General features: G+C 39.0%; 1 protein-coding gene across 1 annotated transcript; it reads right to left on the bottom strand.

The window, feature by feature from the left end:
• Positions 1–22,568: 22,568 nt before the first annotated feature.
• Positions 22,569–24,812, bottom strand: LOC122321999 (uncharacterized). Its single transcript, XM_043213173.2, has 2 exons — positions 22,702–24,812; positions 22,569–22,651 (listed from the first exon to the last, which is right to left on the bottom strand). Exon 1 carries the CDS (start codon positions 24,801–24,803, stop codon positions 22,872–22,874), a length of 1,932 nt encoding a protein of 643 aa, XP_043069108.2. The 5' UTR covers positions 24,804–24,812; the 3' UTR covers positions 22,569–22,651; positions 22,702–22,871.
• Between the last annotated feature and the right edge of the window lie 405 nt (positions 24,813–25,217).

Below are 25,217 nucleotides of genomic sequence, written 5' to 3' on the forward strand. Positions count from 1 at the left end.
TATCAAGGCATTCCAAGTCACCGAGAGTAATTACGACAAAGCTATTGCTAGTCTAAAAAGAGTTTACGATAACGAATGTCTCATCTTTGCGAACCAAATAAGCAAATTATTCAGCCTTCCGAAAGTTTCCCAGCCGTCTGCGTCGTCGTTGAGAGGTCTCATCGACACAGTGTCATCGATCTATGGGTCACTATTATCCATAGGAGATGACACTAAAATTGCAAACTCAATGATCATTCATTTAGTTTTGAGTAGAGTAGATCCAGTGACCAGAGAAAAATGGGAAGAGTCACTTGATTATGAGGAATTGCCGCTGTGGTCCGATTTCGAAAAAATATTAAACCGTAGGTACCAGCACCTGTCCGCTGAAGAGACTGGCAAGCCAAAACAGGAGAAAATTGGGTTCGGGAAGCAGCACAATAGGAGTTCGTTGGCTTGCTCCGCTTCCAATAAACAAGCTTGCAGTTATTGCAACGCACAAGACCATAGTCTTGCCCAGTGTAGTCCGTTCGCTCGCCTTGCTGTAATGCAACGGTTTGAGTTTGTCAAGTCAGCCTCATTATGTTTAAATTGTCTGCGAAAAGGTCACACGGTTGCGAAGTGTAAATCGACTAGATGTCAAATTTGTGCAAGATCGCACCACAAACTTCTGCACCGATTTACTGTGTCCGAAAATAACTTGGCGTTACCACCAGCAAATGAACATCCTCCCCCAGCGCTACATCTTGATGGCCCTTCTACGTCACATGCTTTGCATGCGTCATCACTAGAAAGGGTTTTGTTAGCGACGTCGATCGTAAGCGTTAGAACTAAAAATGGCGAGCATATATTGGCCCGAGCACTACTTGACTCTGGGTCACAAATGAACTTCATTACTGAAGAACTTGCTCAACGCTTACAGATCCGTAGGGAGGAATCGTGTATCAACTTGCTTGGAATTGGTCAAGCTAATTCCCAGGTTAAGAAAAAGATACACACTGTGGTGAAGTCAACGATTAATGGTAGTGAGTTTCCGTTCGACTTTTGGATTTTGAGAACTATCTCGGGTTATCACCCTGACCAGTCAGTGAACGTGAAAGATTGGGACCTACCAAAGAACTTGCCGCTAGCAGACCCATATTTCTACAAACCTCAGCGGATAGATATGTTAATTGGAGCTGAGTCATTTTTCGAATTGTTGTCCGTTGGCCAAATAAAACAAGGGCCAAACCATCCCATCCTCCAAAAAACTCTCCTTGGATGGATAGTATCGGGAAAATATAAGGCAAATACCTCAACTCCTCAACAGCCTGTCTCTAGCCTGAATTGCCAAGAAGAACTACTCGAGTCGATAGATGGCAATTTGAAAAAATTCTGGTCGTTGGAAGAAGTACCAACTTCCAAAAAGCTTTTGTCACCTGAACAAGAGTTATGTGAGGAACATTATCAGAAAAATACAGTTGTGCTGCCTTCAGGTCGATTTGAAGTCAAGCTTCCATTTAAATCGGATCCAAGCGTTTTGGGAAACTCGTTCGAGGTAGCCAAACGCCGTTTTTTGTCGCTCGAGAAAAGATTATCTCGAGATCCGAATTTAAAGAAAATGTATGTGGAATTTATGGAAGAATACGAATCCTTAGGTCATATGTCCCCTACAAACAATGATGTTCTTGCTACTCCACACTACGTCATACCCCACCAGTGTGTCTTACGGCCTCAAAGCACATCGACCAAATTACGAGTCGTGTTTGATGCGTCTTGTAAGACATCAACACATAAGTGCCTTAACGATCTGTTGATGGTTGGTCCTACCATCCAGGAAGAGTTGTATTCAATTCTTCTTAGGTTCCGGCTGAACAGATTCGCTCTGATAGCCGGCATAAAAAAGATGTATCGCCAAGTAATGGTAAATGAATCCGATAGGCGATACCAGTTGATAGTGTGGAGGAAAGACCCATCAGAGTCCTTGAAACTGTGCAAGCTCAACACCGTTACATATGGCACTGCGCCAGCCCCATTCCTGGCCATAAGTTATTGGGTCCGACTTTTACGTCGACGACATAGGGTGCTGGTTGCATTGAGGAGCTAAAGACAATTAAGTCTGAAGTAACTCAGGTTCTTCAAAACGCTGGGTTTGAATTGAGCAAGTGGTTTTCAAACTCGCCTGAAGTTACTGCATCCGAGAGCACGGTTAAGCCAATAACACTTTCGGACTCAGAACTGACTAAAGCATTAGGAATCGCTTGGGTTCCTAAAGAAGATGTATTTAAATTTGAAATTGATGCTTCAGTCATGGGTCAAAGGGCGACCAAGCGGAACATCCTTTCGGTGACATCGAAGTTGTTTGACCCCCTTGGCCTATTAAGCCCTATACTTATAAAAGGAAAGATCCTATTGCAGGAACTTTGGCTAAATAAGCTAGATTGGGACGAGTCAATTCCACTGCACTTAGAAACAGCGTGGAACAAAATACAAGTTGCCCTGTCGCAATTAGAGGACATCTCAATTCCGAGATTCGTGTTTACTGAGCCGATGTCACCGATTCAAATTCATGCCTTTTCTGACGCATCGATGAGAGCCTATGGAGCCTGCGTCTATATTCGTTGCAAATCTGCAGAAGGTATTAAAGTTTCATTGTTGACGGCAAAGTCCAAAGTAGCGCCGCTCAAGACAAAGACGCTCCCCCGTCTTGAGTTATGTGCCGCTCACCTTCTCGCAGACCTCTGCCGCAAGATAAAGCCTCTAATAAAAGTTCCGATCGAACGAAGTGTATTTTGGTCGGATTCAGAAGTAACTCTTCATTGGATTCGTTCCCATCCATCGTCGTTGTCAACGTTCGTATCGAATAGAGTAGCTGAAATTCAAGAGTGGTCAGAGGATAGCACGTGGCGGCATGTACCAACTAAACAGAACCCGGCAGATATAGTGTCCAGAGGTGGAGACGTAAAGGAGACTGTAGAATCGATCTGGTTTACAGGTCCATCGTTTTTAAAGGAACCGGAAGATAAGTGGCCGACGAGCCCCCGGTTTGATCTGTCACCAGAACTTCTACAGATGGAAGCGAAAAAGAATGCGGTCGGATTAACCGCAATCGTATCTACCTCAGATTTATTGGAAGTGATAGAAGGTTATTCCTCTCACCTAAAACTGCTGCGAGTGTTCGTTTATATGTTCCGCTTTATAAGGAAATCGAAGAAATTAGTAGTGAATTCTGATATTGTTCCCTCACCTGTCGAATATAATGAAGCATTCAAGAAAATAGTCGAAATAGTCCAAGAGCACGAGTATCAAGATGAAATAGAAAAGATCCGAAAAAATTTAAGTGTTAGCCCTAGCCTACAAAAGCTAAATCCCTTTCTACACGAATCTTCAGAGGCTGGGCTTACCTTTTCGTTGGTGCGGGTTGGGGGGCGACTAGCTAATGCTCCTATATCGTACGATGCCAAGTTTCCAGTATTGTTGACAAAACGCTCTCAATTTGTTCAGAGCTACGTCCGATACTTGCACGAGTCGAATTTTCATGTGGGTCCACGAGCACTTGTGAGTCTTTTGCGACAGCGCATATGGATCGTAAATGCGCAGGAAGTCTGCAGTCAGACAGTACGGTCATGCATTCTCTGCTTTAAATGCAAGCCTCGTCTGATGATTCAAATCATGGGTGATTTACCCTTAGATAGAATTCGTGCTCTCCGCCCATTCTCCATATGTGGTGTTGATTTTTGTGGCCCTATAGATTGAAAATTCGTGGTAGGCCACCCTATAAGTCCTACATTGCCTTATTTGTTTGTTTTGCGTCCAAGGCAGTTCATTTAGAAGTAGTTTCCGACCTTTCAACTGATTCCTTTTTATTGGCTTTTCAAAGGTTCGTTGGGCGCCGAGGATGTCCGCAGATCGTGCACTGCGAAAACGCGACGAACTTCGTCGGAGCGAGTCGCCACTTCGCAGACCTTCGTCGGAGAATCGAGGACGAGGTCGACGCGGTCACGCAATACGCATCAAAAAGCGGATGCGTATTTGCGTTCATACCGCCGCGGGCTCCGCACATGGGCGGACTATGGGAGGCAGGTGTGAAGTCTGCAAAACACCTACTCCTACGAGCGGTAGGGAACGCCAGACTGACCGCGGAGGAGCTGCAGACCGTCCTCGTTGGAGTCGAGGCCGTCCTGAACTCACGACCCCTGGGGGCTCTGAGTCAGGACCCAAGCGACGGCGAAGCGCTTACTCCCGGGCACCTGTTGACAGGCGGGCCGCTCATCGCCCTACCAGCACCGCGGACCCCGGACCAGCAGGGTCTAACGTGCTTGCGGCGATGGCGGCTTGTCTCGTCAATCAAGCAAATGTTTTGGCAGCGATGGTCCCGGGAGTACGTCTTGGGCCTACAGGCGCGGTCGAAGTGGCAGCACCAGGAGGACGACATCCGGACGGGCGAGCTGGTCCTGATCGCAGAGGATCACCAGCCGCCACAACAGTGGCTCACGGGACGAGTAGGAGCAACACACGCCGGCGCGGACGGAAGGGTCAGGAGCGGTCGCCGTCGTCCGAACTAGCTCTGGAGCGGAATATAGGAGAGCGGTCCACAAGCTGGCGCGGCTGCCAGTTAGTTGAAGCCTGATGGAGGCCTTCAACGGGGCCGGTTTAAATTGATTTACATTTATTAAAGTCGAAAATTTGTATATTATTGAAGTCGAAAAATTTGAATTATATTTATAGCTGAATTGTATTTGTTAGTTGTTAGTCTGTAAATTTACTCTTAGATAGCTTAGGGCGGAGCGGGAGCGAAAGCTCATATTCGCTCTTGTGCGAAATCGCCCCGCTTCGCCGCAATAGATAAGTTAGGCTTAAGATTAGAGAAAGATTAGAAAATATACTCGAATTTATAACGTTGAAGAAGCAAGACCTTTCGTTTTCGTTTTCGCCCAGTTTTTTATTAAATATTAGCAGCCACCCTTTTTTTTTGGTGTGAGATAAAACAATCTCGTTCAACACATTCCTTTTGACTCGGTTTTGCGATTTTTCGAATTTGGGGAAGTCCAAAAATTAAGTTGGTTGCGTTTAGAATACATAATAGAGCTTGCGCAAGCTGCTGTATTAATTTCAATCAGAAAATTTGTGAAACTCGTACGAAGCAATTATTTTGTAAGAAGTGCAAAATGTAAATATTTTTTTTAAACATTATATATAGTTTGCTGCTGGAAAAAAAAATTGAGCCGTGTGACTAATAGTCTAAAAATACGCAATATACGAAACCCACACTAACATTAAGTTTTCGTTAGCTTTTTATTGCTTGTCTAAAATGTCCCGTCTAGAAGTGGCCTTGGTAAAATTCGGGGTAAAAAATTATAAGTTAAGTTTTGAAGAGAAACAACCTGTGACATATTTAAGCACAAATAATTGCTTCAGTAGACATAAAACGACGACAAGTGAATAAGCGATCAGTTCTTTCCGTCGTGAAGATTGAAAAATTATTTAATTTTATTGATTTCGACATTGATACGGATGGAGAAGAATTGGAGGACGATTTGACTAATGACGTTTGCGTGGCAGCACTTCCTGTTAATGAGGAAAATGAAGAAGCGATTGAAAAGTGCTACATATGTGGAATTATATTTTGCCTAGAAAGATTTATGTAACTTCAAGCGGAAGGGTTACTTCTTTTGCAAAATTGTGGTCAAGCACAGAAACGCAAACGCAAAGCGCCTGCTGAGCATAATACTGCTCTTGTTAAAGAAAGCACAATAGCTGAATGTGTATCTGTTTGGACTATCACCCACCGCTTTTCAAAAAGATGTTGTGGCGCCAAACGAACCTAGTCATGGATAAGTCTGCAATATCCTTTAATTAGCCTGATCTCGGAGAACTTAAAAATCTGGATCAAACCATACAAATTTGTATGCTGCTGTTTTGTTTTCCACAACAAATTTAGAAATTCGACAATTTATTGGCATTCTATTTTGATGTCAGTTTTTCGCTACCCAAATGTTCGTTAATATTGGGGGGAATACGCCTTTGGAACAATACAAAACACAATGTCAAGAAATCGCTTTGAAAAAATACGAGGAAATTTGCCTTTTAATTATAACAGTAAGTTGCCCTCCAAGGATTCTGCCGACCACCATCTGTTATAGAAAACAGAGCCGCTCGTGAATCATTTCAATGACTAGTTTCACTTAGTTTCGATGCGCCAACGCTTATCTGTGGATGAACAAATGTGTGCAACGATGATGAAGACCTTTCTCAGACAATACCACTAACCATACAGAATATAGACAACCCATTTCATACAACGAAAATGGACGCAAATTTCTTGCGACAGGCCCCAGAGCGAGTTCGTACTCTCTTTCTTACGCTCATCGTTCGTTCATGGTTGATGTTATTTTGTGTTTACGGATCTTTCGCTCTAATAGATCCCACAAATGCTTTATTGGATTTAGATCCGGACTCTGAAAATGAACTCTGAACTCTCATACTTGAAAATGCTACTTCACAATTATAAGTAGTTCTAAAGTAAATTTTAAAAATTTCACTCTTTAGCTTGGGATAATTACTTTCTGAATTTCTAAAGGAATTCAAAAATCATTTTTTAATTATTAATCTCTTCGTGTAGTTTGCTATCTAAATTACTAATATCACAGGAAAGTGTAAAATTATGTAAGTCGAAAAGGGCAGTTAAAGAATTAAGATCCTGAAACCGGTTGTCAATGTTTTGTAATTAGGTCTTTATTTTATTTACAAAGTCTTTTATTTTTTCACAGTTATTAATATTTAATCCAAGAAACAATTCCTTAGTCTTTTCTATATTTATATATATATTCTTCTCTGATTGATTTAGAAGTATTCTAAATTTTTTTTTAAACATATCTATAGAATTAATTATATCCAAAACTTCTTTATTTTTGCCTTGCAAACATTCATAAGTTGAGATCATCAAATATACGTGGTTTATCACAGAAAAAGGCGAAATCTATTAAAAAATCTTTTTTTTCAAATTAAGTAATGAGATCAACATCCTTTCCTAAAAATTTCAAAACATTTACCACTTCTTTTCATAAATTAAAAAGGCGTTCAAAACATTTTCCCCGACTTTACTAACTAACTTCCGTGTACATTAGTAAATCACCATATTTTGCTTTAAGCTCATCTAGAAATACCTTACACCTTATTAAAGAATTATGCCCCCCTCTTGTTCTATTTATTATTTAAACGCAAGCATTCATGACATGTACCATCTTTAACTCTTTTGAAAAAAGAGCTTCCTGATGAATTACGCAAAATAATTTGTAAAATATATTAGAAAAAAGGGTATCAAATAAAATTTGGCCTGTTACATGCCCATGAAGAGAAATTACATCATAAATATTCTCAAAAGAATATAAATTCTTATCTACGGTTTTCAAACATTTAACAAGTTGACAAATATTATTAACGTCCGTGCTTTCATCCAGACAAATTTAAAAATATTTATTCATTCAATAGCTTTTTCTTGTTTCAGAAAAAATAAATTTGGTTATTTGCTCTGTCCTACGCGTTATAGTACGGGGAGATAGTGGACATTATTTGCTTAATTCCAATACATCTTTCCCCACGTCTCCAAAACAAGTAACCACCTCCGAAATTAAATTTTTAAAAAATAGACCGTCAGAATTTGGGCTTCTTGTGGGGGCATATTTACTGTAATAGTTTTTGAGTACGATCCTCAATTAATAAATTAAAACTAGAATGACTGGTTCTATAATGGTGTATATGATTAAAGAATACAAGAAAGGAAAGCTAACTTCGGGCGAAGCCGAAGTTGATATACCCTTGCAGATAAAATCGGATATATATCGCAAACATCGTATATAGTTGGACGATCCTTATGAGAATATGATAATAAAACCAATTTATTACAATAAAATATTTAAAAACAAGAAAGGAAAGCTCGCTTCGGGCGGAGCCGAAGTTGATATACCCTTGCAGTTAAAACCGGATATATATCGCAAACATCTTATGATTACATCATAATAAAACCAATTAATTACAATAAAAAATCTAAAAAAAAGTATCAAACTTCTATCTTCAAAAACACGAAAGTTGATATTTCTATCAAATACCATTTCCGATCGTTCAGTTATATGGCAGCCAGGGCCGTAGCTAGAGCCTCGGGGGCCCTGGGGCAACAAGAAAATTTGGGGCCCCCTATACGGAAGTCTTTTGTCAAATTTTAAAGTACGCTTAGGGTTGTCTATGTGTGAAACGTTTGAATTTCCCGCGCGTATAGTGGTCGCGAACACTGTTCGATACCTCGATTGACGCGAATCAGCTGCTCAATTGAGGTGCTATTGACAAACAATAGGATCGGACAATTGCATAATTATTCTGCTTACAATTATATAATTGTTAACTTGCGCGATGAAACGTATTTATCCCAGCGGAGCGAAAAAAAGAGGGGCAAAATTAAAGAAAGAGAATGAAGCAAAAAAGATTTCCGGGAAATTCGTTAAGTGGTTATCATCCACGCCTGCATCGTCTCTTGATACGGGAACTGTTCAAGGTATATGAATTGAAATAATCAATCAATTTACAATTTTAAAATATTTCATAAATTATGAATGATCCAGGCTGACAATATAAAATTAATTATTTATACGGAATTTATATCCATTGGCCACAGAACCACAACCACTGCCAGAATCATCCCAAAATGAAAGAGATTGCGAGGTTCCTTCGTTCGATGCGAGTAGCGCGAGCGCTATAACAAAAACAGATTCACTTCCTCCTATCAGTGCAAAAACAGGGAACACTTTTCCTGACGTCATTACGGACTCAATCATCAAACACGCTATTATTTCGTCTGGCCCAAAACAACCTCCGGGTCCTTTCCCAAAAGATGAAAAACAGGACGGACGCCTTTTCTCGAAAAATTTTTACGAGCGTTGTTTACGAGCAATGGCAAAAACACGGTACATCGGATGAGGTTCTTGAAGAGGATTTGAAGAAAAATCATAATTTTTGGCGCAAGATACTCGAAAGAGTTTTAGATGTCACGTTGATGCTTGCCACGTGCAATTTAGCTTTTCGAGGACAATGTCACAAATTCTTAGATAGTAATAAGGGAAATTTCTTGTCTGTAATAGAATTATTAGCAAAATACGACCCTGTCTTGAAAAATCTATTGGAGATGCCTGATCAATCCGTAACATACTTGAGCCCTTGTATTCAAAATGAACTCATTGCTCTTCTTGCTAAACAAGTTAATGATTCCATTGTTTCTGAGTTGCAAGAAGCTCTTTTTTTCTCGGGGATTATGGACACAACTCAATATAGTAGCAAGATAGATCAATTGAGCGAAGTTTTTCGTTATGTTAAAATTGTGTCTGATGAGAGAGGAAAACCGTCCAAATTAGAAATTTTTGAAACTTTTACATCTTTCACTGAAGTAAGAGATCAATCTGCTGACGGCCATTCTAACCTCATCATATCATCGATTAAGAAAAAAGGATTGAATATTCAGAAATTGCTTGAACAAGGCTACGACGGCGCAGCCGTTATGAGTGGACGTTTAGGCGTTAAAAAAAAAATCACTAAGCACCTCATGCTTTGTTCGTTTATTGCGCCGCTCACAATTTGAATCTTGTGTTAAAAGATGCTGTTCGCGAAAATTCAGAAATCGCTCGTTTCTATGATATTGTACAAGATATTTAAAATTTTTTCGGCAACAGTATTGTACGATGGCAAAATTTGCAAACACCTACAGAAGAAAAAAATGTCTCCAAAACAACCATAAAAACATTGAATCCCACACGTTTTTCAGGAACTCATGACTCGATTTACGCGCTGAAGAAAAGATTGCCTGATTTTAGGAACAATTTATCACGTATTGTTTTGACTAGTAAAACTTCTAGCGAAAGAAACGAAGCGTTGGGACTTCAAAAACGTGTTGAATCACTGGATTTTGTTAGTTGCTTGGTTATTTTGTGCAAAGTTTTGGAAAAAATTAATATTGTATCAAAAGCTCTTCAAACAGAAACGACAGATTTGATGAAAGCACACGAGTTATTGAAAAATGAACACATTGAAGTTTCTTCTATGCGGCAATCATTCGAAGAATTTTTAAAGGAAGCATGCGATTTATGTTCAAAACTTGGCATCCCTTTACAGGTTTCAGAGAAAAAAGTGCGCAGAAAACGGAAAAAACATTTTGATGAACTATGTGTAGACGAAAGACTTTCGAATCCTAAGGAAAACTTCGCAGTGTTTGGATAAAAAACTGTTTTTTATCCTTTGGTGGACATAATTTGTTTCCAATTGAAGTAGCGATTTGAAGGTATGAAATCTGTTCTGGATGTCTACAAAATTGTTCAACCAAAATTCATAATTAATGCCACTGACAAGGAAATTTCGTTAGAAGCCGAAAAATTCATGAAAAATTTCCGTGATCACATTTCTTCCACATTTCCATCGCAATTACTCTCGTTGCGTTCAGCGTTCAGAAAAAAAATCGGTCTGATTGATAGTGTGAAACAACTAGCTGAAATGATCATAATTGAAAACAGTTCCTTAACGTCAAGTTACTCTGATGTATGCACTGCTTGTATGATGTTTCTGACACTTCCTGTCACAGTTGCAACGGCGGAAAGATCTTTTTCGAAATTGAAATTGATTAAAAATTATTTGAGAAGCTCTATGGGGCAAGAGCGATTGTGTGGATTGGCCCTATTATCGATTGAAAATGAGCGAGCAAGAAAGATCGATTTCAGCCAAGCCATCGACGAATTTGCGGCTTGCAAAGGGAGAAAGCGGCGTTTTTAATGGTATTTACCAAATGACATATGTTGAACTAAAGCGAAAACATGTTTTGTATATTATCTAGTAAAACTGTAAAAAATTTAGAATTTTTTTATTTTGTTAGACTATTGTGATCCCGGCGGGGCCCCTTCCTTTCGGGGGCCCTGGGGCACCGCCCCACCTGCCCCATGCTAGCTACGGCCCTGATGGCAGCTATAGGATATAGTCGACTGATCCTAATGAAATTTGGTAGGTCGGATCAACTGGCCAATAATAGAATCTGTACTAAATTCCTGCTTTCTATCTTCAAAAACACGAAAGTTGGGTCATTTCCGATCGTTCAGTTATATGGCAGCTATAGGATATAGTCGGCCGATCCCGGCCGTTCCGACTTATATACTGCGTGCAAAGGAAAGAAGGGTGTGTGCAAAGTTTCAAGACGATAGCTTTAAAACTGAGAGACTAGTTCGCGTAGAAACAGACAGACGGACGGACAGACAGACGGACAGACGGACATGCTCATATCAACTCAGGAGGTGATCCTGATCAAGAATATATATACTTTATAGGGTCGGAGATGTCTCCTTCACTGCGTTGCACACTTTTGGACAAAATTATAATACCCTCTGCAAGGGTATGCCAAAGAATGGCCACTTTACCCTCTAGTGCCCAAGACCGCCTCGGGTAATGTTAAAAATACTATACCATTTACGATACTATATTTCTTATTTTTATACCCTTGCAGAGGGTATTATAATTTTGTCCAAAAGTGTGCAACGCAGTGAAGGAGACATCTCCGACCCTATAAAGTATATATATTCTTGATCAGGATCACCTCCTGAGTTGATATGAGCATGTCCGTCTGTCCGTCTGTCCGTCTGTCCGTCTGTCTGTCTGTCCGTCTGTCTGTTTCTACGCAAACTAGTCTCTCAGTTTTAAAGCTATCGTCTTGAAACTTTGCACACACCCTTCTTTCCTTTGCACGCAGTATATAAGTCGGAACGGTCCGGATCGGCCGACTATATCCTATAGCTGCCATATAACTGATTGATCGGAAATGGTATAACTTTGGTGTTTTTAGAGTTAGAGAGTTCAAATTTGACATGAGAGCTATTTTTGGAAAAATAATACGACATGCCAAATTTCGTAAGGATCGGCCGACTATATCCTATAGCTTCCATATAACTGAACGATCGGAAATGACCCAACTTTCGTGTTTTTGAAGATAGAAAGCTGGAACTTGGTACAGATTATATATTTGGTCAGTTGATCCGACCTACCAAATTTCATTAGGATCGGCCGACTATATCTTATAGCTGCCATATAACTGAACGATCGGAAATGGTACTTGGTAGAAATATCAACTTTCGTATTTTTGAAGATAGAAGTTTGGGATTTTTTTTAGATTTTGTATTGTAAAATATTGGATTATATATTCCTATTCCCATAAGGATCGGCCAACTATATCCGATGTTTGCGATATATATCCGGTTTTAACTGCAAGGGTATATCAACTTCGGCTCCGCCCGAAGTTAGCTTTGCTTTCTTGTTGTACGATATTTTATTCTTTTCATTCCTTTTGACTCGGTTTTGCGATTTTTCGAATTTGGGGAAGTCCAAAAATTAAGTTGGTTGCGTTTAGAATACATAATAGAGCTTGCGCAAGCTGATGTATTAATTTCAATCAGAAAATTTGTGAAACTCGTACGAAGCAATTATTTTGTAAGAAGTGCAAAATGTAAATATTTTTTTTAAACATTATATATAGTTTGCTGCTGGAAAAAAAAATTGAGCCGTGTGACTAATAGTCTAAAAATACATAATATACGAAACCCACACTAACATTAAGTTTTCGTTAGCTTTTTATTGCTTGTCTAAAATGTCCCGTCTAGAAGTGGCCTTGGTAAAATTCGGGGTAAAAAATTATAAGTTAAGTTTTGAAGAGAAACAACCTGTGACATATTTAAGCACAAATAATTGCTTCAGTAGACATAAAACGACGACAAGTGAATAAGCGATCAGTTCTTTCCGTCGTGAAGATTGAAAAATTATTTAATTTTATTGATTTCGACATTGATACGGATGGAGAAGAATTGGAGGACGATTTGACTAATGACGTTTGCGTGGCAGCACTTCCTGTTAATGAGGAAAATGAAGAAGCGATTGAAAAGTGCTACATATGTGGAATTATATTTTGCCTAGAAAGATTTATGTAACTTCAAGCGGAAGGGTTACTTCTTTTGCAAAATTGTGGTCAAGCACAGAAACGCAAACGCAAAGCGCCTGCTGAGCATAATACTGCTCTTGTTAAAGAAAGCACAATAGCTGAATGTGTATCTGTTTGGACTATCACCCACCGCTTTTCAAAAAGATGTTGTGGCGCCAAACGAACCTAGTCATGGATAAGTCTGCAATATCCTTTAATTAGCCTGATCTCGGAGAACTTAAAAATCTGGATCAAACCATACAAATTTGTATGCTGCTGTTTTGTTTTCCACAACAAATTTAGAAATTCGACAATTTATTGGCATTCTATTTTGATGTCAGTTTTTCGCTACCCAAATGTTCGTTAATATTGGGGGGAATACGCCTTTGGAACAATACAAAACACAATGTCAAGAAATCGCTTTGAAAAAATACGAGGAAATTTGCCTTTTAATTATAACAGTAAGTTGCCCTCCAAGGATTCTGCCGACCACCATCTGTTATAGAAAACAGAGCCGCTCGTGAATCATTTCAATGACTAGTTTCACTTAGTTTCGATGCGCCAACGCTTATCTGTGGATGAACAAATGTGTGCAACGATGATGAAGACCTTTCTCAGACAATACCACTAACCATACAGAATATAGACAACCCATTTCATACAACGAAAATGGACGCAAATTTCTTGCGACAGGCCCCAGAGCGAGTTCGTACTCTCTTTCTTACGCTCATCGTTCGTTCATGGTTGATGTTATTTTGTGTTTACGGATCTTTCGCTCTAATAGATCCCACAAATGCTCTATTGGATTTAGATCCGGACTCTGAAAATGAACTCTGAACTCTCATACTTGAAAATGCTACTTCACAATTATAAGTAGTTCTAAAGTAAATTTTAAAAATTTCACTCTTTAGCTTGGGATAATTACTTTCTGAATTTCTAAAGGAATTCAAAAATCATTTTTTAATTATTAATCTCTTCGTGTAGTTTGCTATCTAAATTACTAATATCACAGGAAAGTGTAAAATTATGTAAGTCGAAAAGGGCAGTTAAAGAATTAAGATCCTGAAACCGGTTGTCAATGTTTTGTAATTAGGTCTTTATTTTATTTACAAAGTCTTTTATTTTTTCACAGTTATTAATATTTAATCCAAGAAACAATTCCTTAGTCTTTTCTAAATTTATATATATATTCTTCTCTGATTGATTTAGAAGTATTCTAAATTTTTTTTTAAACATATCTATAGAATTAATTATATCCAAAACTTCTTTATTTTTGCCTTGCAAACATTCATAAGTTGAGATCATCAAATATACGTGGTTTATCACAGAAAAAGGCGAAATCTATTAAAAAATCTTTTTTTTCAAATTAAGTAATGAGATCAACATCCTTTCCTAAAAATTTCAAAACATTTACCACTTCTTTTCATAAATTAAAAAGGCGTTCAAAACATTTTCCCCGACTTTACTAACTAACTTCCGTGTACATTAGTAAATCACCATATTCTGCTTTAAGCTCATCTAGAAATACCTTACACCTTATTAAAGAATTATGCCCCCCTCTTGTTCTATTTATTATTTAAACGCAAGCATTCATGACATGTACCATCTTTAACTCTTTTGAAAAAAGAGCTTCCTGATGAATTACGCAAAATAATTTGTAAAATATATTAGAAAAAAGGGTATCAAATAAAATTTGGCCTGTTACATGCCCATGAAGAGAAATTACATCATAAATATTCTCAAAAGAATATAAATTCTTATCTACGGTTTTCAAACATTTAACAAGTTGACAAATATTATTAACGTCCGTGCTTTCATCCAGACAAATTTAAAAATATTTATTCATTCAATAGCTTTTTCTTGTTTCAGAAAAAATAAATTTGGTTATTTGCTCTGTCCTACGCGTTATAGTACGGGGAGATAGTGGACATTATTTGCTTAATTCCAATACATCTTTCCCCACGTCTCCAAAACAAGTAACCACCTCCGAAATTAAATTTTTAAAAAATAGACCGTCAGAATTTGGGCTTCTTGTGGGGGCATATTTACTGTAATAGTTTTTGAGTACGATCCTCAATTAATAAATTAAAACTAGAATGACTGGTTCTATAATGGTGTATATGATTAAAGAATACAAGAAAGGAAAGCTAACTTCGGGCGAAGCCGAAGTTGATATACCCTTGCAGATAAAATCGGATATATATCGCAAACATCGTATATAGTTGGACGATCCTTATGAGAATATGATAATAAAACCAATTTATTACAATAAAATATCTAAAAACAAGAAAGGAAAGCTCGCTTCGGGCGGAGCCGAAGTTGATATACCCTTGCAGTTAAAACCGGATATATATCGCAAACATCTTATGATTACATCATAATAAAACCAATTAATTACAATAAAAAATCTAAAAAAAAGTATCAAACTTCTATCTTCAAAAACACGAAAGTTGATATTTCTATCAAATACCATTTCCGATCGTTCAGTTATATGGCAGCTATAGGATATAGTCGGCCGATCCTAATGAAATTTGGTAGGTCGGATCAACTGGCCAATAATAGAATCTGTACTAAATTCCTGCTTTCTATCTTCAAAAACACGAAAGTTGGGTCATTTCCGATCGTTCAGTTATATGGCAGCTATAGGATATAGTCGGCCGATCCCGGCCGTTCCGACTTATATACTGCGTGCAAAGGAAAGAAGGGTGTGTGCAAAGTTTCAAGACGATAGCTTTAAAACTGAGAGACTAGTTCGCGTAGAAACAGACAGACGGACGGACAGACGGACAGACGGACAGACGGACAGACGGACATGCTCATATCAACTCAGGAGGTGATCCTGATCAAGAATATATATACTTTATAGGGTCGGAGATGTCTCCTTCACTGCGTTGCACACTTTTGGACAAAATTATAATACCCTCTGCAAGGGTATGCCAAAGAATGGCCACTTTACCCTCTAGTGCCCAAGACCGCCTCGGGTAATGTTAAAAATACTATACCATTTACGATACTATATTTCTTATTTTTGTACGATATTTTATTCTTTTCATTCCTTTTGACTCGGTTTTGCGATTTTTCGAATTTGGGCAAGTCCAAAAATTAAGTTGGTTGCGTTTAGAATACATAATAGAGCTTGCGCAAGCTGATGTATTAATTTCAATCAGAAAATTTGTGAAACTCGTACGAAGCAATAATTTTGTAAGAAGTGCAAAATGTAAATATTTTTTTTAAACATTATATATAGTTTGCTGCTGAAAAAAAAAAATTGAGCCGTGTGACTAATAGTCTAAAAATACATAATATACGAAACCCACACTAACATTAAGTTTTCGTTAGCTTTTTATTGCTTGTCTAAAATGTCCCGTCTAGAAGTGGCCTTGGTAAAATTCGGGGTAAAAAATTATAAGTTAAGTTTTGAAGAGAAACAACCTGTGACATATTTAAGCACAAATAATTGCTTCAGTAGACATAAAACGACGACAAGTGAATAAGCGATCAGTTCTTTCCGTCGTGAAGATTGAAAAATTATTTAATTTTATTGATTTCGACATTGATACGGATGGAGAAGAATTGGAGGACGATTTGACTAATGACGTTTGCGTGGCAGCACTTCCTGTTAATGAGGAAAATGAAGAAGCGATTGAAAAGTGCTACATATGTGGAATTATATTTTGCCTAGAAAGATTTATGTAACTTCAAGCGGAAGGGTTACTTCTTTTGCAAAATTGTGGTCAAGCACAGAAACGCAAACGCAAAGCGCCTGCTGAGCATAATACTGCTCTTGTTAAAGAAAGCACAATAGCTGAATGTGTATCTGTTTGGACTATCACCCACCGCTTTTCAAAAAGATGTTGTGGCGCCAAACGAACCTAGTCATGGATAAGTCTGCAATATTCTTTAATTAGCCTGATCTCGGAGAACTTAAAAATCTGGATCAAACCATACAAATTTGTATGCTGCTGTTTTGTTTTCCACAACAAATTTAGAAATTCGACAATTTATTGGCATTCTATTTTGATGTCAGTTTTTCGCTACCCAAATGTTCGTTAATATTGGGGGGAATACGCCTTTGGAACAATACAAAACACAATGTCAAGAAATCGCTTTGAAAAAATACGAGGAAATTTGCCTTTTAATTATAACAGTAAGTTGCCCTCCAAGGATTCTGCCGACCACCATCTGTTATAGAAAACAGAGCCGCTCGTGAATCATTTCAATGACTAGTTTCACTTAGTTTCGATGCGCCAACGCTTATCTGTGGATGAACAAATGTGTGCAACGATGATGAAGACCTTTCTCAGACAATACCACTAACCATACAGAATATAGACAACCCATTTCATACAACGAAAATGGACGCAAATTTCTTGCGACAGGCCCCAGAGCGAGTTCGTACTCTCTTTCTTACGCTCATCGTTCGTTCATGGTTGATGTTATTTTGTGTTTACGGATCTTTCGCTCTAATAGATCCCACAAATGCTCTATTGGATTTAGATCCGGACTCTGAAAATGAACTCTGAACTCTCATACTTGAAAATGCTACTTCACAATTATAAGTAGTTCTAAAGTAAATTTTAAAAATTTCACTCTTTAGCTTGGGATAATTACTTTCTGAATTTCTAAAGGAATTCAAAAATCATTTTTTAATTATTAATCTCTTCGTGTAGTTTGCTATCTAAATTACTAATATCACAGGAAAGTGTAAAATTATGTAAGTCGAAAAGGGCAGTTAAAGAATTAAGATCCTGAAACCGGTTGTCAATGTTTTGTAATTAGGTCTTTATTTTATTTACAAAGTCTTTTATTTTTTCACAGTTATTAATATTTAATCCAAGAAACAATTCCTTAGTCTTTTCTAAATTTATATATATATTCTTCTCTGATTGATTTAGAAGTATTCTAAATTTTTTTTTAAACATATCTATAGAATTAATTATATCCAAAACTTCTTTATTTTTGCCTTGCAAACATTCATAAGTTGAGATCATCAAATATACGTGGTTTATCACAGAAAAAGGCGAAATCTATTAAAAAATCTTTTTTTTCAAATTAAGTAATGAGATCAACATCCTTTCCTAAAAATTTCAAAACATTTACCACTTCTTTTCATAAATTAAAAAGGCGTTCAAAACATTTTCCCCGACTTTACTAACTAACTTCCGTGTACATTAGTAAATCACCATATTCTGCTTTAAGCTCATCTAGAAATACCTTACACCTTATTAAAGAATTATGCCCCCCTCTTGTTCTATTTATTATTTAAACGCAAGCATTCATGACATGTACCATCTTTAACTCTTTTGAAAAAAGAGCTTCCTGATGAATTACGCAAAATAATTTGTAAAATATATTAGAAAAAAGGGTATCAAATAAAATTTGGCCTGTTACATGCCCATGAAGAGAAATTACATCATAAATATTCTCAAAAGAATATAAATTCTTATCTACGGTTTTCAAACATTTAACAAGTTGACAAATATTATTAACGTCCGTGCTTTCATCCAGACAAATTTAAAAATATTTATTCATTCAATAGCTTTTTCTTGTTTCAGAAAAAATAAATTTGGTTATTTGCTCTGTCCTACGCGTTATAGTACGGGGAGATAGTGGACATTATTTGCTTAATTCCAATACATCTTTCCCCACGTCTCCAAAACAAGTAACCACCTCCGAAATTAAATTTTTAAAAAATAGACCGTCAGAATTTGGGCTTCTTGTGGGGGCATATTTACTGTAATAGTTTTTGAGTACGATCCTCAATTAATAAATTAAAACTAGAATGACTGGTTCTATAATGGTGTATATGATTAAAGAATACAAGAAAGGAAAGCTAACTTCGGGCGAAGCCGAAGTTGATATACCCTTGCAGATAAAATCGGATATATATCGCAAACATCGTATATAGTTGGACGATCCTTATGAGAATATGATAATAAAACCAATTTATTACAATAAAATATCTAAAAACAAGAAAGGAAAGCTCGCTTCGGGCGGAGCCGAAGTTGATATACCCTTGCAGTTAAAACCGGATATATATCGCAAACATCTTATGATTACATCATAATAAAACCAATTAATTACAATAAAAAATCTAAAAAAAAGTATCAAACTTCTATCTTCAAAAACACGAAAGTTGATATTTCTATCAAATACCATTTCCGATCGTTCAGTTATATGGCAGCTATAGGATATAGTCGGCCGATCCTAATGAAATTTGGTAGGTCGGATCAACTGGCCAATAATAGAATCTGTACTAAATTCCTGCTTTCTATCTTCAAAAACACGAAAGTTGGGTCATTTCCGATCGTTCAGTTATATGGCAGCTATAGGATATAGTCGGCCGATCCCGGCCGTTCCGACTTATATACTGCGTGCAAAGGAAAGAAGGGTGTGTGCAAAGTTTCAAGACGATAGCTTTAAAACTGAGAGACTAGTTCGCGTAGAAACAGACAGACGGACGGACAGACAGACGGACAGACAGACGGACAGACGGACATGCTCATATCAACTCAGGAGGTGATCCTGATCAAGAATATATATACTTTATAGGGTCGGAGATGTCTCCTTCACTGCGTTGCACACTTTTGGACAAAATTATAATACCCTCTGCAAGGGTATGCCAAAGAATGGCCACTTTACCCTCTAGTGCCCAAGACCGCCTCGGGTAATGTTAAAAATACTATACCATTTACGATACTATATTTCTTATTTTTGTACGATATTTTATTCTTTTCATTCCTTTTGACTCGGTTTTGCGATTTTTCGAATTTGGGCAAGTCCAAAAATTAAGTTGGTTGCGTTTAGAATACATAATAGAGCTTGCGCAAGCTGATGTATTAATTTCAATCAGAAAATTTGTGAAACTCGTACGAAGCAATTATTTTGTAAGAAGTGCAAAATGTAAATATTTTTTTTAAACATTATATATAGTTTGCTGCTGGAAAAAAAAATTGAGCCGTGTGACTAATAGTCTAAAAATACATAATATACGAAACCCACACTAACATTAAGTTTTCGTTAGCTTTTTATTGCTTGTCTAAAATGTCCCGTCTAGAAGTGGCCTTGGTAAAATTCGGGGTAAAAAATTATAAGTTAAGTTTTGAAGAGAAACAACCTGTGACATATTTAAGCACAAATAATTGCTTCAGTAGACATAAAACGACGACAAGTGAATAAGCGATCAGTTCTTTTCGTCGTGAAGATTGAAAAATTATTTAATTTTATTGATTTCGACATTGATACGGATGGAGAAGAATTGGAGGACGATTTGACTAATGACGTTTGCGTGGCAGCACTTCCTGTTAATGAGGAAAATGAAGAAGCGATTGAAAAGTGCTACATATGTGGAATTATATTTTGCCTAGAAAGATTTATGTAACTTCAAGCGGAAGGGTTACTTCTTTTGCAAAATTGTGGTCAAGCACAGAAACGCAAACGCAAAGCGCCTGCTGAGCATAATACTGCTCTTGTTAAAGAAAGCACAATAGCTGAATGTGTATCTGTTTGGACTATCACCCACCGCTTTTCAAAAAGATGTTGTGGCGCCAAACGAACCTAGTCATGGATAAGTCTGCAATATCCTTTAATTAGCCTGATCTCGGAGAACTTAAAAATCTGGATCAAACCATACAAATTTGTATGCTGCTGTTTTGTTTTCCACAACAAATTTAGAAATTCGACAATTTATTGGCATTCTATTTTGATGTCAGTTTTTCGCTACCCAAATGTTCGTTAATATTGGGGGGAATACGCCTTTGGAACAATACAAAACACAATGTCAAGAAATCGCTTTGAAAAAATACGAGGAAATTTGCCTTTTAATTATAACAGTAAGTTGCCCTCCAAGGATTCTGCCGACCACCATCTGTTATAGAAAACAGAGCCGCTCGTGAATCATTTCAATGACTAGATTCACTTAGTTTCGATGCGCCAACGCTTATCTGTGGATGAACAAATGTGTGCAACGATGATGAAGACCTTTCTCAGACAATACCACTAACCATACAGAATATAGACAACCCATTTCATACAACGAAAATGGACGCAAATTTCTTGCGACAGGCCCCAGAGCGAGTTCGTACTCTCTTTCTTACGCTCATCGTTCGTTCATGGTTGATGTTATTTTGTGTTTACGGATCTTTCGCTCTAATAGATCCCACAAATGCTCTATTGGATTTAGATCCGGACTCTGAAAATGAACTCTGAACTCTCATACTTGAAAATGCTACTTCACAATTATAAGTAGTTCTAAAGTAAATTTTAAAAATTTCACTCTTTAGCTTGGGATAATTAATTTCTGAATTTCTAAAGGAATTCAAAAATCATTTTTTAATTATTAATCTCTTCGTGTAGTTTGCTATCTAAATTACTAATATCACAGGAAAGTGTAAAATTATGTAAGTCGAAAAGGGCAGTTAAAGAATTAAGATCCTGAAACCGGTTGTCAATGTTTTGTAATTAGGTCTTTATTTTATTTACAAAGTCTTTTATTTTTTCACAGTTATTAATATTTAATCCAAGAAACAATTCCTTAGTCTTTTCTAAATTTATATATATATTCTTCTCTGATTGATTTAGAAGTATTCTAAATTTTTTTTTAAACATATCTATAGAATTAATTATATCCAAAACTTCTTTATTTTTGCCTTGCAAACATTCATAAGTTGAGATCATCAAATATACGTGGTTTATCACAGAAAAAGGCGAAATCTATTAAAAAATCTTTTTTTTCAAATTAAGTAATGAGATCAACATCCTTTCCTAAAAATTTCAAAACATTTACCACTTCTTTTCATAAATTAAAAAGGCGTTCAAAACATTTTCCCCGACTTTACTAACTAACTTCCGTGTACATTAGTAAATCACCATATTCTGCTTTAAGCTCATCTAGAAATACCTTACACCTTATTAAAGAATTATGCCCCCCTCTTGTTCTATTTATTATTTAAACGCAAGCATTCATGACATGTACCATCTTTAACTCTTTTGAAAAAAGAGCTTCCTGATGAATTACTCAAAATAATTTGTAAAATATATTAGAAAAAAGGGTATCAAATAAAATTTGGCCTGTTACATGCCCATGAAGAGAAATTACATCATAAATATTCTCAAAAGAATATAAATTCTTATCTACGGTTTTCAAACATTTAACAAGTTGACAAATATTATTAACGTCCGTGCTTTCATCCAGACAAATTTAAAAATATTTATTCATTCAATAGCTTTTTCTTGTTTCAGAAAAAATAAATTTGGTTATTTGCTCTGTCCTACGCGTTATAGTACGGGGAGATAGTGGACATTATTTGCTTAATTCCAATACACCTTTCCCCACGTCTCCAAAACAAGTAACCACCTCCGAAATTAAATTTTTAAAAAATAGACCGTCAGAATATGGGCTTCTTGTGGGGGCATATTTACTGTAACAGTTTTTGAGTACGATCCTCAATTAATAAATTAAAACTAGAATGACTGGTTCTATAATGGTGTATATGATTAAAGAATACAAGAAAGGAAAGCTAACTTCGGGCGAAGCCGAAGTTGATATACCCTTGCAGATAAAACCGGATATATATCGCAAACATCGCATATAGTTGGCCGATCCTTATGAGAATATGATTGTCACCGCTTGGCCGATCACGGGAATGCCTTGTAACACTCGCAAATAGGACAGTTGTTGAAGTGATGTGTAACGAGCGTTTTATTCTAAAAGACAATTGTTCTTAACCTGATACATAATTACTTATCCTACATACCGCAGTTTCTCTTCCCCTTTCTGTGATGGCGCAAATCGATGTGCCTTATCCGCCAAATCATTTTTTTCAAGCTACCCGATTTAGTGTGTACAGATAACATAAACTTAAAACCTAAACATACAAAATACTGACATCTGACCCCTAACACTAATCTCAACTATCGATAGCCACTAGTTCGTTCCGCGACATCCCCACCCCCGTGAAGCAGCCGCATTCACCACGTCCAGGACAGCTAGCTTCGAAGCGGAACGCATAGTCGTCTTGGCTCGATCGGTAGTCCGCACCGCTGCTCGACGAGGTACTCCATCCTTCCCGGTGAACACCTTTTCCACGACGCCTCGTTTCCATTCCCTTCGTGGTATGGCTGGATCGCAGATGAATACCAGGTCTCCTCGATGGATGGGCTCGACGCGCTTGCACCATTTCTCCCTGCGCACAAGAGTTGGCAGGTACTCATGCACCCAACGCTTCCAGAAGCGATCGCGCATCATCCTTGCTATGCGCCACTGCTTCCTAGTAGCGGATCTCACGGGCTCCGGTCCATCATCCTTGGGGAGATATGGGATATCCGATGCTCCTTTTAGCAAATCGTTAGGCGTCAGTGGAGCCTCCTGGTCCACCGTCACCGGTAGATGAGTGAGCGGACGAGAGTTTACCATGCTCTCCGCCTCAATCAGCAGGTTCTCCAGTTTATACTCCTTGGGCGCGAGCTCCTTCATTGTGTGCGCCAGCACCTTCTTCACGCACTGCACCATCCTCTCCCAGGCACCGCCTTCAGCTGGGTTCGCCGGGCAGTTGAAGATCCATTCGACTCCCTTAGACGACAGCTCGCCCTGGATCTGTGCAGGCTCGAACACTTTACTGAACCTCTCGGCCTCGCGGTCGGCTCCAACGAAGTTCTTCCCATTGTCGCTCCTGATCCTGACCACTGGTCCACGGCGGCTCATGAAGTTCCTCATGGCGATTATGCAGGAGTCGGTGGACAAATCGTGAGCCATCTCCAAGTGGATAGCCCTCGTGGTCAGACACGTAAACAGTGCCACCCACCTCTTCTCTGTGCGACGTCCAATTGTCACAAGGAGCGGCCCGAAGTAGTCCAGGCCAGTAGACTTAAATGGCCATCCGTTGGCCTCTAGCCGATCCGCAGGCAGGGGGCCCATCTCGGGCTGTGTGGGTCGTGCCTTCCGCAGCTTGCAAACGTTGCATTTGCTCACCACCCTCCGTAGCAGTTTCCGCAAGTTCGTTATCCTGAACTTGCTCCGGATCGATCCGATCGTCGCCTCCGTGTTTTGGTGGCACATCTTTTCGTGGTGTTGCTGCACGATCATCTCTGCCAGCGCCTCCTCGTGAGACAGTATGATCGGCCGACGTGCGTTGTATGGCACACACGTCGCGTCGTCGATCCTTCCACTGGCTCTCAATACTCCGTCCTCGTCAAGGTATGGGGACAGTCCGTGCAGTCGGCTGTCCTTGGCGACGTTTCCTTGGCTGTCCTCGGCAAACGCTTCTCGCTGCGACTGCCGTATCAATGCGCGCTCTGCTTCAGCGCACTCCATCGCGGTCAATCCGAAGACCTCTTCATCGCGACGTATTCCACGGCATCGTCGAACAAATCTAAGCGCCCATGCAGTCGTCCTCACCAGTCGATTATAGCTGGAGAACCTCTGCAGGGATATAAAGTTTACCGTGACCAAGGCAAACTCACACTTCATTTCCTCGTCGTCGGTCGTCGGAGGAATCCAGTCCTCGCTCGATCTCGGCCAGCCCTCCTCTGGTCCTCGTAGAAACGGCGGTCCGTTTAGCCATCGCGAACCGATGCTCAGGTCCACGGCCTTGCGCGGCCTTGTCGCGTCATCCGCCACGTTTTCGGCGGACGGGATCCATCTCCACTGGGACGCCTCTGTCGATTCCAAGATCTCCGCCACCCGGTTTCCGACGAACTGTTTGTATCTCCGGTGGGTGTTGCTTATCCAGTGCAACACAGTCTTGGAGTCCGTCCATAGCGCACAGTTGCTGATCGCCACATCGTGCTCCTGCTTGACGGTGTCCATCAATCTCGTGCCCAATACCGCTGCTTGGAGTTCCAGACGCGGGATCGACATGGTTCATCGGGGCGCATTTCGTTTTTGGGCTTATGAAGTGCGCCTGCACGTCTCCGTTCTCGTACGTGGCCCGCCAGTAGGCCGCTGCTGCAAACGCCGATTGACTGGAGTCCACGAAGAGTGGCGCCAGTAGTGGCAAAGTAGTGGCGCGGGCATCGAAACTCCTGGACCCGACTCATCCCTTGCCGCCAATCCTCGAAGGCTGCGGCCAATTCATCCGGTAGCGGCTCGTCCCAGTTGACTCCTCTCCGCCAAATCTCCCTCAGCAGCAGTTTGGCAGTCACCATGTAGCAGCTCAGGAACCCAATCGGGTCAAACGTAGACATCACCAGGCTTAGGAACTCCCTCTTGGTAGGGACTCGTTCCCCCGTCATCACGTTCCTCGGGACTCGATGGTACTTGACGCCGAACTTG

This window comes from Drosophila bipectinata, chromosome XR (genome assembly GCF_030179905.1).
Source record: "Drosophila bipectinata strain 14024-0381.07 chromosome XR, DbipHiC1v2, whole genome shotgun sequence".
In the NCBI taxonomy this organism is placed as follows: Eukaryota; Metazoa; Arthropoda; class Insecta; order Diptera; family Drosophilidae; genus Drosophila; species Drosophila bipectinata.

Excerpts from the sequence above, each read along its gene's own strand:
- LOC122321999 (XM_043213173.2), bottom strand. The coding sequence starts at position 24,803 with ATGTCGATCCCGCGTCTGGAACTCCAAGCAGCGGTATTGGGCACGAGA.